Source organism: Pholcus phalangioides, unplaced genomic scaffold, assembly GCF_987345545.1.
Source record: "Pholcus phalangioides strain wild (caught in Gottingen) unplaced genomic scaffold, Ppha-v1.0 ptg000022l_1, whole genome shotgun sequence".
Classification (NCBI taxonomy): Eukaryota; Metazoa; Arthropoda; class Arachnida; order Araneae; family Pholcidae; genus Pholcus; species Pholcus phalangioides.
The window spans coordinates 2,995,598-3,011,957 of NW_028301615.1; the positions used below are offsets into that span (position 1 = coordinate 2,995,598).

General features: G+C 34.0%; 1 protein-coding gene across 5 annotated transcripts in view; it reads right to left on the bottom strand.

Moving 5' to 3' along the window:
- The window catches only part of mask (multiple ankyrin repeats single KH domain), a 97,129-nt gene that overhangs the window by 72,020 nt on the left and 8,749 nt on the right, over nucleotides 1–16,360 (bottom strand). For 4 of the 5 annotated variants that reach the window (XM_089250127.1, XM_089250125.1, XM_089250126.1 and 1 more), the window contains exons 3-7: nucleotides 13,250–13,309; nucleotides 9,340–9,396; nucleotides 8,228–8,366; nucleotides 2,901–3,048; nucleotides 2,647–2,791 (exon numbers count right to left, since the gene is read on the bottom strand). In XM_089250127.1, the coding sequence (XP_089106253.1) occupies nucleotides 2,647–2,791; nucleotides 2,901–3,048; nucleotides 8,228–8,366; nucleotides 9,340–9,396; nucleotides 13,250–13,309 (549 nt within the window). The remainder of the gene's footprint in view (nucleotides 1–2,646; nucleotides 2,792–2,900; nucleotides 3,049–8,227; nucleotides 8,367–9,339; nucleotides 9,397–13,249; nucleotides 13,310–16,360) is intronic. The other variant, XM_089250124.1, reaches the window with a different exon arrangement.

Sequence of the window (16,360 nt, forward strand, 5' to 3'; positions counted from 1 at the left end):
ATCAAAAATTCTAAATTAAAGCTGTGGAATTTTTTCGATATACTTTTTACGGGCCCTAATTAATTTTAAACTATCCTAACTATGCAGTTGAATATCAAAAGACAATACAGAGACATTAATTTTCATGCTTGAGAAGATGTAAATAAAAAGTTCGAATCAATGTTACTGCATGAATGTCCAACTCAAAAATAGGTCCGGCTAATTACTTCATATTTAATTTTCTGGACTTCGTATATCTCTAAGCGACCTCAATATTTCAAAAATCGAGAATTCTATACAATTTCTAAAATTATTGATGTGACAGGAAACCCCACCAAATTTCTGCATTTCTACAGTAAAATCAGCAATTTTAACACTGATTTCTATGGGGATCACTCTTTTCCTGACCCTCAAAGCGATGCTGATGACGATTATGACGTCTATTCAAAAAGCCTCATTACTGGGAGTATTGAAAATGTGGCAAACCATTATAAAGGCAAACTATTATACATATACTGGCAGCGTTAAAGTGACAAACCATTGTAAAGGCATATACACGTCTGAAATGCATTGCTAAGGAACCACAGTAACCGTTCCAAAAGTGATTGTTGAGGTACCAAAACCAGTGTTGTTAGACAGTTTTTTTGCCAATTTGGGACATTTGTCCTACTCTGACAAAATTTTAAAGTAGCCTATCGTTCAAGTCAGGTCCCATTTGGTATATATGCAAAATTTGGCGATGATCGATCAAAAATTGTAGATTTGTATAGAGCATAAACAAACAAAAATACAGAAAATCAATTTCATATACCAGGTGTACAAGTATGAAATGCAGATTTTTTTTCAAAAAAAAAAAACATGTTAAATTCGGAAGAATGATAAAAAGTGCTTTATTCAAAGTATGCTTGCTCCATTGCTTGTTATACATTTCCCCCATCTTTCCTGAAATTTGTGAATACCACACCACTAAAAATCTTCTCCTTTTGCTGCGAACTATTCATCGAGCTATTTTTTCACATCTTCGTACGAACCAAAACGCTGCTCAGAAAGTGTGTGACCCATCAATGCAAACAAGTGGTAATCGGAAGGAGTGAAGTCTGGTGAGTAAGCCACATAGGGTAGAACTTCCAGCTGAGTGCTTCCAACGTGCCACAAACCGCTTTTGCCATATGTGATGGAGCATTGCACGTTGACCATTAAACATTGTCAAGGAGCATTTCACATTGTCATGGGGCATTGCGATTGGAAACAGCTTGTTGACTAACGCCCAATTGCTCTGCGAGTTGTTTTTGTGTCTGTGTAGTATCATCTTCGTCCAACAATGCTTCCAATTCCACATCTTTTTTTTTTTGGCGGTTTTCCATGTTCCTTTTCTACAACATTGAAGTCGCCACTTTTGAAACACCGAAACCATCATTCACACGTATCTTGCGATGGAGCATGTTCACCATAAGCTTCTCAAAGTAATCGGTATGATTCAGCAGCAGTTTTCTTCAAATGAAAACAAAAAAATTAATGCTGTCCGCAAATGCTCTTAGTTCAGTATAACTTTCGACATATTGAACACAACAATACAACACTATGCACACACTTTTCCAATTTATCACTCATGCGCATCTGACACTTGTTGATGACACAACGAAATGGCGCTGTGTCAAATCTTTATAGCATAAACTGCATTGGTGCACCATCTGTTTTCTGAAATCCGCATTTCATACTTGTACACCTGGTATATAGATACGACCACCTGCAGCAGTTTTACAACTTTTTTCCAAGCGAGTACATCTTAGTATGTGAATTTAAAATCGAGTTCGATCAATCATAAAATACTGAATGAAATCATTTTGCAAAAAAAGTTGTTTACTTCACAAGAAAATTACTATTTGTATTATAAAATGGAAGTATTTCATATTTGTGATTGTATTGTGGTAATTTTTCAAAATATAAAAATTTTTCATAAGTGTCACGCCACTGTGAACGTAAAATTCAGAAATCAGAATCTCTGAGTTGTTCTCCCCACTCTTTGCCACATGGAGCAAAAATGCTTATTCAAGCATCAAGGTTTGACCTCGTACCAAAATTTCCCTTTTCTCGTCAAAGAGTGCAGATTATCTTTGTCTCTTGGATTATACTTCATAAGCATCAGGAGATGGTAGGGCCCAAGAATTCACTATTTAATGCTCGTTTTTACAAACTGAGACTTGAACAATTAGTTTATAAATGAGAAGGGCATTCAAAGAAATGGCATATTGATAAAGATTAGAGCAGTGGTTCTCAACCTTTTCTGATTCACAGAGCCCCTTTTCAGTGTATAGTTTCTATGGCGGAGACTAACTCGAAGAGCCCTTTTCAGTATATTTATATGGTGGTATCCTTTAGGCCTTTTTTCGTTTATCAACGATACTGATTTATTTTATTACCCTTGAGTGGCCACGGAGCCCCTGGGAAGTGCACACAGAGCTCCAAGGGCTACGCAAAGCACCAACTGAGAACCACTGGATTAGAGATGTGTCAGTTCATAAAATCAAATGGCGATTGTATATCACTCAAGTAATGTAGCATTACAAAAATTGACTTTTGAAAAAGAAAGACTGAAAAAAATAATGTTGCAAGTTTTTTCTTGATTCTACATGAATTTGTATAAACTAATCAGACTTAAAAACATACCCTGGCATGTTTGCGCATTAACATCTGCACCATGCTGAATTAAAAGTTTGACAATTTCAACATGGCCAGCACTTGCAGCTTCCATAAGTGGGGTAGTGTCTTTCAAACCCCTGTCTTCAACATTGGCATTCATAGCTAACAAGAGCTGAAAAAAAAAACCATAATAAATTTGTTGATAAAATTTGTAAAATAGTTGAATTTAAATATTGCTTGCTATAAGGAAAACTCAAAAATATTCTCTGAAGTGTAAGTACCTGCGCCAATTCATAATATCCAGATGAACAGGCTAAAGATAACAAGCTCCCACCTTCTTCAGAAATCTCATTTACATTTCTTCCTTCGCTTAACAATCTTTTCACTGTATTTATGTCGCCGTCACTACACGCTTCAGCTAGAGACCGGCTGTGGAGAAAAAGGAAATTTGCTTCATTGTGAATTTAAAAAATTAAGTATAAATTACAGCAAAACTATAACCAGAAGGAAAGACGTGTGTGTTGACTAATTTGTCTTTTTCCCACTAATATACATTTATTGTCTTTAATGTATATCAGAAACACATGACTGAAGTTTACACATGCAGTGAACCCTCGATTTAATGAACCAATACCGGTAAATTGATTCCCATTAAATCAGATTTCTTTAGATGAAGTTGTGATATTTGATATTTTCTATGTTTACGGTTTTAATAAAATATCTACACTGTTTAAGTACATTAAAACTGGCGACAAAAAAGTATTTAATCTGATAAACTGACCCAGGGATTCCCATTTTTTTACATTACAACCACACTGGAGAAATGCCATTTGAATTATATCTCATGGCGACCTTGCTCAATCTTGAGGGCTTCAGTGTCACACAAATGTCATAGAGATGCCATTGACATGCAATAACGTGTCAAATACCCAGAATTTCAAACAGGATGCATAAAAATTTTTGTTCATGCGTTCTTTCCTAGTTCCAAGAAGAAATATATATAACTATATAGAAATATAAAGAAAAGTATAGAGAACCCCCCCCCCAACTTCTTTTCCCTTTTTTACCATATATCATGATAGCACAACCTTGAAAAAATGGTTTTACTTTTTTGTACATAACTACTGCTTTGGTTGTTGACGAATAAGATGAGGGATATCTAGTTGCTTCCCTGAATGAGAGGCAGTGTAATTGTCAAATTTTGGAGTTTTTATTCCCATGTGGATTTTCTCCCTTCCGGTTACATACTGTAAATTACGGTACTTTCGCTGCTATCTGCCGGCATTCAAAGCCAGTCTACATGGCGTAAATTCGCCTTGTTCCTACAATATTACAAATGTGTATTAATTTTAAATCGTAAAGGATTGGAATGCCCATTCAAATTGTAAAACTTTCCAGAGATCGTGGAAAAAAAAAACAATCTGTAAGATCTCCTACTTTAAATACCCAGTATTGTCATCAAGCCGCTATGTGGCAGTCACTATTTCGCATCGCGAAAATCCTGTGTGTGTATGCAAAATTGGCTTTTGGAAAGAGACAAGGATTTCTTTCACAGAAATTGTGGGCCACTAGCACTCGAAAAGAATTTTAAATTAACTGATAGTATAAAAGAAATGATTTTATTCCAATATTTTAATTCTCTACAAAAACATTTAATTTTTTATCATGGGGGGGGGGGGAACTGAAGAGGTCCCTTTAACCACCACCACCCCTCCAAATTTTGCTTTTGGTGAAAATCTGCTGGGTTTGGAACCAGCGATTGCATACACAATGCTAATCGGCTAAAAATATGATTTTCTAAGATTTTCAAATTTTGAGTTGGCTATTCCCTTGAAAAAAAAATTCCTGGTTGCCATGGTGATCACAGACCTACAACACAAATATATATACATGAAACTTCAAAATGCACGCATTGCCAGTTTTGGGGGACAGATGCAGGACTGCAACTAAAAGAAGGAGGGACAGGTAAGTCTAGTGTCCTACGCTCTGGACTAGATAGAAGGGAGCACCAAATTCACCCTTTATATCTGCTTCTACATTACATGGGTGTGCCAAAATGTGTGCTTTCCCCATTTAAGAAAGTATCAAGTTGCAGCGCTAGATAGATGGTACCACCTACTGAACACAAAACACGCTAAAAATGCTGGGCACACACACACATAAGCACACTTAAGTTTCTCCACCACATATCTGACATAGCTCACATATTCAGGTGTGAAAATATGTGGCAGTTAAATGGCAACTGATCAGAGTTGTGGACCATCAAGGAAGGAAAATAAAATTATTTTACCAGGAAAACCAAATTATAAATAAAATAGGGAATCAGAAGATAATTTGCTTTAAATTTCATCAGAAGATATTGAAAGAAACGAAAAGTAAAATCAATCAGAAGGGAATTTATAGATATAATAATTAGTAAATATATAAATGTTATAACTTAATTAAAGTGGATCCTGCATATAACGTTTTTCAAAAACCATCATAAAAAAAGTCGTAAACAGGAAAACCCTTTAAACAAGAAAGCTTAATTAGAATTACTTGTTAGGACCACAGATGCAAGGTGAGAATATTCTTGGAGAACGATAATATTCTCCTGGATGTAAAAATTGGAGAATAATCAAGAATATTCATTTTTCTTTTAAATAATTTAAATTTTTTTACTAATTTTGTTTATATTGTGAAATATAAATTAGTTTTCATTGCCTGAAACATTTACAACTCAAAAATTTTTGGTGTAATCACTCCCAATGACAACTTTTAATTCAAGAATATTCTCCACGTCATTACGAGAGATTTTATGTTTGGTTATGAAGATTTTAGAAACCTTTAGATTACAACCTTAAAAAATTATTTTAAAATTAGATAAATTTTCAGAAATAAGTTCACAAAAGAAATTAAATCAAAGTTGATTGATAAAGGAAGCTATTCTTATATAATCACCTTCATTCTAAGATACAGAACTGTTTTCTTCAATGCATACACACTTAAATTCTGTATCACTCACATTTCTTCAAAAGTTGTGCAATTCAGCCCTGTTGGTTTAATTTTCTTGCTTTCAAATTTTAATATTGTGGTCTACAAACTTCAATATTCCCATCTCCTTGACAGGAAGAAAGACAGGGACAGAATATATATTCTTCAGAATATTCTCTCAAAGGACTATTATAAATTACTAGAGAATATTCTTATCGAAAATAATTATTCTCAAGTTATTTATTGAGATAATTTATTATAATACATGTTATCACATATATTCTTGATAATACTCTGGAAAGATTTCGGCAACTGAAGAATATTCTCTGCAAGCACCATTATTAACAACTTCAGAATAATTCTTATTTTCTATAATAATAATCCCCAGTAATTTATGAAAGTAGTCCTTCTGGAGAATATTCTCAAGGATATTATATGTAACTACATTATAAATAACAGGAGAATATTCTCATCAAGAACTTACAAGAATATTCTCAAGTTATTTATAATAGTAGTCCTACCTCCTTGATTAGAATATTCTCCGAAAGATTATTCTCGAAAATTTTACATCTCTAGTTAGGACCATGGAAATAAATTTTACCAAATGGAAAAACGTTCTAAATGGGAAGAAGGTTATAAGCGGGATTAACTGTATATTTGTTTCAGATTTATTACATGTGCAGAATTCCATACGTTGAATTCTCAGTGCTCATGAGCTTCGTTGCAAGCTTTTCTTACTAGTAGACAATGAAAGTAAATGAACTTGTGGATAGAACACGTTTTTAGAAAGGAATTACTTGATTCACAGATACCTTCTTTTCCTACCCAGAACATGGCTCAACGCTCAGTCTCAACGAAGAAATATAAGCAGGTGATCAAAGACCTGGGACATGCTGGAAGAAAATTCATAGAAATACCAGTGAATTATGGGGGGGGGGGGGGGCATAATTTTTTTTTTTTTGAGATACATTGTTTTAGAAGGACCCAGATTTTTCAAGTGACCCAGGTAAATTAAAGTACAGCGGCATCTCTGGTCATGACAGGGAATCGCAGTACTGTTATGTACTATATTTTATACATTCAGACTATACTTCTAACTAATTGCACCATAATTTGACACAGCAACCTGCCGTGTGGATCAGATCTTGACACCTCTGTATAATTCAAATGTTAATTTTTTCAAGATCATTGTTCCATGCAGCAGTAAAAATAAGTTGACTTAATGGTATATCTATCTATGGAAATTACACAGCACCCAACTCTTTTAATACTGTAATACATAGCACTGCTTAAACACTAATTTTGTTCTTAAAGATTTTCCAGTGACTTTAGGGTGATTTTGGGACACTGAATCTGATATTACACATTTGTCAGATTTACTTTATCTCAAAAACTAGAGCCAAAGTTAAATTTCAATGGTAATACATAAGCAGCGCACAAATCACATTGAAACTGTGCATTATAAACACAGTAAATCATTGGCAAAAATATTTCAGTGATTTTAGGGGTGCTGATTCTGAATATGGCATTGATTGTCAGATTGGTTCCAGTTTTTGAGATATAAAGTAAAAATTAAATTTCAATAGCAATTGCTGCTACATAATACAAATCATTCGACATGAGCAAAATGTAAATCAATAAACTTAATATCAGTAAAAGCCACTGACGTTTGACCATAAAATAAATGTAATATAAAGAATAAAATAAAATAGGAAAATAAAAAATTGAAAGAAAAAATTTGATGTAAAAATTAGTGACTGCAGAGTCTATTGCATTGTTGGAAGTACAGTCAAACCTCGTTAATGAGTCACTCTTGGGAGAGCAAAAATATGACTTAGTAAGCGGAGTGACTCGTTAAACAGAGTAAGCCATAGCTTGCCAATTCCTGCCTGAGGACAATTGGGACTTCCAAAAAAGTGATCCGGTAACACTGGAGTGACGTGTTAACCGGGTGAAGCACTAACGAGGTTTGACTGTATACATTATCTCAAAAACTAAAGCCAATTTGGCAAAACCATCACCAGTTTTGAAATCAGCAACCCCAATATAACCTAAAACAGTAAATTTCCTTGGGAACATGAAAACAATTTTTTTACTGAGCGGTGTTAAGCATTGCAACTTCTTACAAGAAACTCCACACTAAGAAAGGTTTTGCGAAACCAATTACATCAATTAGATCCCCTTAAATTTTTTACTGCCAAAGATTAATTGAAATCTTGATTATTTGATTTTACTTGCATACATACTGTGCATATATTTTACACTTGGAATTCTGCGATTACAAATTTAGAACACATTAACCCTTTCCTAGACTCAATTATTTTCACTAATCTGCATAGAAATAACATGGTAGAAATCATTAAACTCCTTACAAACTAAAATTTATTTTTTCAGTGAAGTAGTCTCTTCTGACTTTAAACCAGTTCAAAGTAAAGGGGATAAAAAAAATGCTCCATTGAGAAATCAACAAAATATCTGGGCTAGTCATTGCTAAAATAAGAGGCTTCCAAGAAGATGAGGCATTTTAATGAAAAAAATACAAAGCATCCGGTTTGGCAAGATCTCGAATGCCAGTAAGAGGGTCGAGATTAAATGATAACGTTAATATACGCAAGAGTTTGAGATAACATATTACCAGTCCTCTTGATCTGAGGGTGATGAAGGAAGAGGCTCAGATCTCATTCTACTCAGAGCAGCAGCTGCTTCATCTAATGCACTACTCACTGAAGAAGTCAGTTGTTGGAGAGCGTCACGGTCTCGAAATTGTTCACTATCTGGAGAAAGCATAAAAATAAACATGTTAATATAGATCAGCAAAAACAATTATTTTAACTTACTAAAATGATAGCAACAAACTTATATATAACACTACAACTAAGCATTGAGAACTACACTTTGGTCATCATATTTAGCTTATATATTCTGACATTGCCCCATTCATGAGCAATGTTCCAACACCTTCAGATATTTTAACGCAATTGGACATTTAATTCATAATTAAAATTCAAATTTTCAAACAACTATTTTCATAAAACTGGATATTTGATTCTTCCTGTTTAAAGGTGACTGATATGCAGTATGCAGATGTTTCAACAAAAATTTTCCAAAATATCTGAAGATAGTTTTCATGAACTTGCTGGCCATTCTGAATATTGTCCAGACCAATGATGTCATGGAAGTGCTATAGCAGTGATTCCCAATGTGGGCATTAATGCCTCCTGGGGAGGAAGGAATGTTCCAGAGGGCGGTAGAAGCTACGGGTATAACATAGGATCCTATGGGTTAGATTGCATTGGGGGCGATCTGAGAAAAAAATTTATGAAGGGGCGATAGGACAAAACGATTAGGAAATTATGCACTATAGCATGGAAATACCCAAAATTTTGGAAAAAGACGAGTTTAATTCCAGAAAAGTTTAATTCAAGTGAATCTCACAGGTTTATATTTTAGTATTAATAACTTATATAACTTTATTTAATAACTTATATTTACTCATTACTGATGCAGGTTTAAACTGTTATCATAACAAAAACAAAATTAGGCATAGTTTCCTCAACCTTTTCTCTCTCTCTCTCTCTCTCTCTCCCTTCTACAGAAATGTTTTCCTCTCATCCCCCCCACCAACAGGATCCTATGTGTTACCCCCGAAGCTCTTTAATTCCCATCGCCCACTTTGGGAACCACTGCTTTATGGCATAAATACAAATTGATTGTAATAAATATATAATGTAGGTCTGCTTTGTTTACCTGAATAAGAATGTGCAGGAAAACAGTTTTCGAAATGACTGTTTTCAAAGAAATTTCCTGCAATTAAAAAAAGCCATTAACTTGTTTGAAATCAAACCTAGTCATTTACATATGCAAGATCAATAGCTATAGAAAAGTATATGGAATATTCTACAGGGTAAGGATGAAGCCACATTTTGACAATCAATAGATATTGATCAAAACTTGCTGTGCATATATATATATACACATAGATAATACTTTCCTAAAAAGTCACCATTTTGACAACTTGAAGGTATCAAGCCCAAGCCTTCCAATAGAAAATTTTAGAAAAAATTTCATAAAATGCTTATAAATTGATTGAAAATGTAATGAGGTTACAGTTACTTCAGAAAATAAAAAAAATTCCTTACATCACAACACAAAGTTCAAATATTTGCATATACAGCACTTGAACATTTTTAAAATTTGCAAGAAACACCAAGATCAATATTCAAATTCATATTTGGGATATTTATTGTGGTGTAGATGGTGCTCAACCAATTACAAGAGCCAGAGTAACTAAAAATCAGAATTAGCGCTTAAGATTGTTTACGAACGATTGTAAAATTTTATTTATATCTGTAACCTTTTCCCGTATTTGTAAATATACCAACTCAAAAAATTCTGAAGATGACACTATGGCTATCGAAAAACGTTAGAATTCATAGGTTTTTCCCTTGTCATTTGCTTTGGTTGGTTCTTTATTGTAATAACTGAAAGAATCTAAAAACTGCCCTAGTCCTCGTACTACTCTGGTTTTTAAATCGTACCAATCTTTACCAAATGTATTCCCTACACATTTTAACTAAGTTTATTTTAAAATTATAATTTAAAATATTCATTTGCTTCAATAATTCACAATTACCAATTAGAGTCTGTATGAATCTAAATTCATTTTGACACAATATTGCACAACATTTTCATATTACAATTTGAATTGTCAAAAAAATAATTATCAAATGAATTAAGCACTGAATCAGTGTTTTTTTTTAAATTATTGGTTAAAGAAAGGAGTCAAACTCATCTAAATCAATCTTTGATGAGTTCAATGAATGTTCAAATGAGTTCAAACTGAATTCAATGAATATTTAACCCCCCCCCCCTCAAAACAATCTCAAAGCACATTTAAAAAAAACTTTTCAAAAAAATGAGTTCTATTACTGGCAGCACAATTCTGAGAAGTTAAAAGCAAATTAAATCAGGGTGGCAAACTTCTGTTTGAGGGCCAACATAATGGTCAGATGCAGTGTCGCAGGCCACACCAGGGACAAAACTCCAGCATATAAGTAGCATCCAATTGCGTATCAAACATTTTGACAGGATATATTAACTTTATTTATAATTGGTATTTAAGTAAATGATTATTAATGAATTATTAACTAGACTCTTCACTTTTTGGAAACGAGTATTTAAATGCTCGCCCATAGACAGTGAAATCAGCGAAGAAGGAAACTGCTTGATGATGAACAATGACTAGGCTGTTTCCAGTCCAGTCCTTGCTGCATAGAATTTTCCCAGAGTTTTTGTCAAAGTCGAGAGATCCACTCTGCAAGTACACAAAACTGGACTACGAAAATTTTTTGGGGTTGACACATTCAACACTATCTGTAGTACAAAGCCTCCACGAGAAACTCGTGCGATCACTGAAGAAGTCCATTTCATCTATAATCATTGAATATACTGCAAAAAATGTAAAGATATTGCATGCATCGGCCTCCAATAGCTACAGGTGAAATACACTTCAGTGATGTCAAAGCTTCGAGCTAAGGCCTTCTGCTATATATGGTGTTGACACATCTGACTTTTTCCAAGTTTCTCATTAGATTCAGTAAAGACAGTAGATCCTTTATGTGTGGTCTTAGGAAAATTTCCACTGACAGATGGATTTTGGGCTTTGCTTTCTTCATGGTTGTGAAACTTTTCCCAAGCACTTCAAAATAAAATTGTGGTGTTGGTATTTTTTCTTCGATTTTTTCAAGCTTGTTGAATTTTATCTTCTGTGATTTTCCTGGTTGAGAATTTTTTAGCCCGAGAACTGATGTCAGTTGCTCACAGCGCCGCCAAATACTTTTTGCATGCCTCACGTATTTTTTTTTTTTTTTTACTACAATTTCTTACTGACTGAAGTAGATGCATTTTCTCAGGGCATACCAAGTCTATCAACTTTTATAAGTTTTCCTACAATTTCTTAGTTGCCAAGAAAACCTATTCATTTTTCTTTTCTTTTAGCAAATTACAAATGTTAATGCTCTAACTAGAGCGGAAAGTGTTACTTCATAATACATTTAAAGTTTATCAAACAAAAAATTTTACTTTGAAATTTGTTTGAATTTCGTGCAATGCTTTTCTAGTTTGCTTTTTTTCTAGCTAAATACTTGACTGAATATTTTTACCAATAGACAGCATATTGTTGAATTTTTAAAAAAAAAACTTATTTAAAAGGAAAATTTAAGGGAAATTTTACTCACTTCGAGATTACAATTACTGACCTCTGATGACTGCTCTGAAAATCTGCTGCTACTGTTACTCTCATTGGCGTATGCAAAGGGGGGATTGGAGTTCTAAACCCCCCCCCCCAAGACCATAATGTTATTTTACAGGAGAAAAATCGCTTTGAGAAAATTCTGCATATGCTTACTCACATAACTCCCACAGTAGGTTTGTGAAATCAATCATGTGATCTGCATGTTTAAAGATGTTGAAAATATGAATTGTTTTTGTGAAATCAAATATTTTTTTCTATATTAACCATAATTTTGTTAATCAAAACTAATATTAAAAAAGTTTTTCCATCTTGTCGTGGGACAGCTGTTGGCCACTCCTGAACTAAATAACCGAACACTAAATCTTTTTCTTTTTATACTGGAGTAGGCATCTTCAACCTATTTATTCACAGAAACTAGTGGGCCCAATGCTCAATTTTATGCTCACAAGATATTGAACTTGAAATAATGAATCCAATAAAAAACCATTCCATCTGAGTTACATTTTAAAGAATTCACATTACGCAAGATCTTGAGTGAAATTATGTCAATGTTTTTTTGTGATGTTGGACATGAGTTAACACAAAATAGATCATGGACCCTTACACCAGAGTATAACCAAGGTCAATTTGATCCAGTCCCTAAATACCAAAAAGTGTCTAAGTTCTAGTGTTAAATATATATCAGTACAGAAATCCATTTTAAATAATAAAAAAATTGAAATCTCTGAATGCATTTACATATCACTAAATTATACACATGCATTTTTTTTTCAACATCAAGGTGCAAACAATGATTTTGCTTCTAATATGCCATTTGATGAAGAATTGGTGAATTAGCCAGTTCCATCACATCCAAGTTTAAAATAGAGTTTAGGGAAAACCCCCCTTACAGTATGACTCTTGTCAAGAAGCAAAGAAAAAGGACAAAGTTGACTACTTCATTTAGGTCCGAATGTTTTAAATTTTTAACAGCTTTTCTATTAAACAGCATGAAATATCCAAAATTACATTATAACGAGGGGGCTACAGTATACAAATTACAAATATGTATTTACTCTTTTCAATAAAACAAAAACAAAAAAAAATGTGTATACTGCGTTTCTTAACCCATATGAAGTAATTTTGAATTAATTTCTTTGATTAGGTACACCCTTTTTGTGATCTAATTTTGCTAAAACTATCACAGATAAATTAGAGGAATTACGAAAACCAAACTTCGACACATTTGCATCATTCAAAAATGAAATAATCTGCAACTGTTCAATATATAGTTGAAAATTTCAGATGGCAACTTTTTTTGATGGATGAGAAATTGAAAGCATACGTAAAAACGTTATAATCATCCATTATAAATTAACTACAGACTAAATGTCTTTCCATAACCTTTACCGACATTTTGTATACCTGAAAGTATTCTTGAACAATGTACCCAAAATTCTTTGCAATGCAAAAGGCCCACAAAATCTGGAAGGAAGAAAAGACTGACAATACTTTTTCTTATTACTAATAAAACAAAAATTAACTTTCCTACCACTTGCATTTGAGTTATTTTCCTGAATATAACTGCTTCTTAGTTTCATAAAATAGCAGATCAAAAGAGCAATTTGATGCAGAAAATGCAGTTTTTCTTTCACATCAAACCAAATGTTATAACTCAAACAAAAAGTTTACACTTTTTCAAATGCTTAGACAGTTAGTATTAAAAAAAGCTATCTTGTAACCTTCCATTGCATTATTCAGCAATACAGTTATTTGGGATAATTAGAAGAAAAAAAAGGACTACACTATCAGTTATGTCAGTAATAAAATATTCCAAATTAATATAGAACCTAATGTTTAGTATGTGCAAGAAAACAACATGCAGCATCAAAATTCTTATAAACTTTTAAATGCTGGTCAAGGAAAAAAATATTAAAAAGATTCTTTCTGATCACAAAATAATTATTTCCCCAAGAAATGTAACAACTCTGACCTAAAAGATTTTTATATTCAAGTGATCAACACATTAGTTCTTATCTTAACAGGGTTGGGTTTTCAGAATCAAAAACTATACATGACAAGTGTTTAAAGCTGGTTTGAATAGTTAAAATATTATTGAAACTATCAATTGTAATCAATGTACCCAAATACCTTTTTTGCTATAGTAAATATGATATATAAGAAATTTGTATGAATTTTAAATCATATTCTAAGTTTTGAAACATTGATGTAATTATAATTATCAAATAGAAAATATTTATATCTAATGTTTGAAATTTTCTTGTCTACATCTATGTCAAGATTCTATTTCCATAGCTAAATTAAATTACTGCACAGCCTCCAAAAAATAACACTAATTTTACTTATTTATTTGGACCTAAAATTTCTTAGATTAGGTTGCACCAAGTTTTAAAATATTCTGCTAATTGAAGCTGAGAACTTAATACACTCATGTCCATAAATTAGGGCTAATTCAGAATCACACGGAAATCAAATAGAATTATCACACACATCTGCAAGAATGATATGCAAATTTCAGGAAGCCACCAGATGATGTCGATAGTACATCACAATGACGAGAGTAAGAAAGGGGTATATAAGGAATGGTGGCAAAGAAGTGAAATTGTTCACAAGAGTTCTGTAAGGCGCTCAGTGCCATAAGCAAATAGTTATGACACAGAGGACGCATGTGGATGATTTTTTACGTGGTAGAATTATCGGCCGCCTGGAATGTGGGCGTACTCAGATGGAAGTATCCGAGGAACTTGGAATTGCCCAAAGTGTCATCTCTAGGCTTCGGCAACAAGATAACGGAAATGTCAGTACACGTTACAGTACAGGTCGCCCCCGAGTTACAACGCTGAATGAAGACCGGTATTTGGCAGTAACTGCCAAAAGAAGCAGACAGAGCACAGCATCCGACCTGTCTCGTCAGCTGTCTGCAGCCACTGGTACCACAGTTTCAAGGCAAACCGTATACAGACGTTTGGGAGATATTGGTCTATATGCTCGCAGGCCTGTCAGATGTGTTCCGCTCACGGCAATTCACTGTCGGCAGCAATTAGCCTGGAGTAGAGAACATGCAATGTGGACATCGTCACAGTGGGCTTGTGTGATATTTTCCAACAAGTCCAGGTTTAGCTTGCAGTCTGATTCACGTCGGACTTTCATATGGAGAACGCCAGGTATCCGTTACCACCAATACAACATCATCGAATGACGCTGTTACGGTGGTGCAGCATTGCTTGTTTGGGGTGGAATTATACTGGGTTCCAGAACAGATTTGCATGTTCAAACCGGAACCATGAAAGCCCAAATTCATCGGGACATCATTTTGGAACAACATGTACGTTTGTTTAGGGGTGCCATGGGCGCAGAATTTGTGTTTATGGATGACAACGCCCGTCCTCACCGAGCAAACATCGTGAACGAATGCCTTGAATCTGAGGATATAACACGTATGGAATGGCCAGCATTCTCACCTGACTTGAATCCGATAGAGCATGTGTGGAACATGCTTGGCCGACGAGTTGCAGCCCATCAACCACCTCCTACATGTGTACCGGAACTTCGGAGAGCATTGCTTGCTGAGTGGAGTGATCTTCCCCAAGACCAGATTGATAATTTGATACTCAGCATGCCTAGGCGTTGTACGGACTGTATTTCATTGCATGGGAGACATACAATGTATTAACCATCATACCAACCATGTAATAGTAAGTTTTTGTAAAGAAGATATTTTTTACAATTGCTAGAGTATTTGTTACTAGTATAATATTGGCATTTTGAGCATTACACATGCAATGTATTTTTAATAGAAATTTTCATGTTGAAATGCCAAATTTAAAGTACTTTGATGTGATGCTAACTCCAAAAATAATTTTAACTACCTTTCACTTTGCAATGAGGAATGGATCTGCAGATGTTTAAGTTCAAACTTTTTCAGCATAGTTTCCCAAACATTTTGTAAAATTACCCCCCTTCAAAATGTTTTTCTCTCACTGACCCAGAGCTCAAGCCAACTCACACGACCCTACACTAAACCTGTAGCTTCTACCCCCCCCCCCCCCCGGGGATATATATTACACACTTTGAGATACACTGCTTTATAGTAGAATGCTTTATTGAATATGTACTCCAACTCTAAATAAATACAAAACATGGACTATTCTCAAAAAATATACTAAAAGACAAAGTAACTCGCTAAGTGTTCAGGCAGGCAATAAGGAAAATTAAGGTTTTTTCCTGTTCCCAACATGTCTGGGGTCATTGGGGATAAAACAGTGAGTTGTCCCAAAGAGATAAGATTTTTCTTTTCCCCCAGAATATCCTGTTGCTGAAACAAACATGCATATATTTCCAGGGAATTAATATGTTCACTACAGGTCTCATGCAATTCATATTCCAAATTAGCGATGGGAGCACGTGTAACTGATAGGCCTATATATCTACAGTACAAATCTGACACTGTGATCAAATGCTTTTGAAGAACTGAATGCATTTGTGTCTCACAAAATTAGAAAATTACAAAAAAGT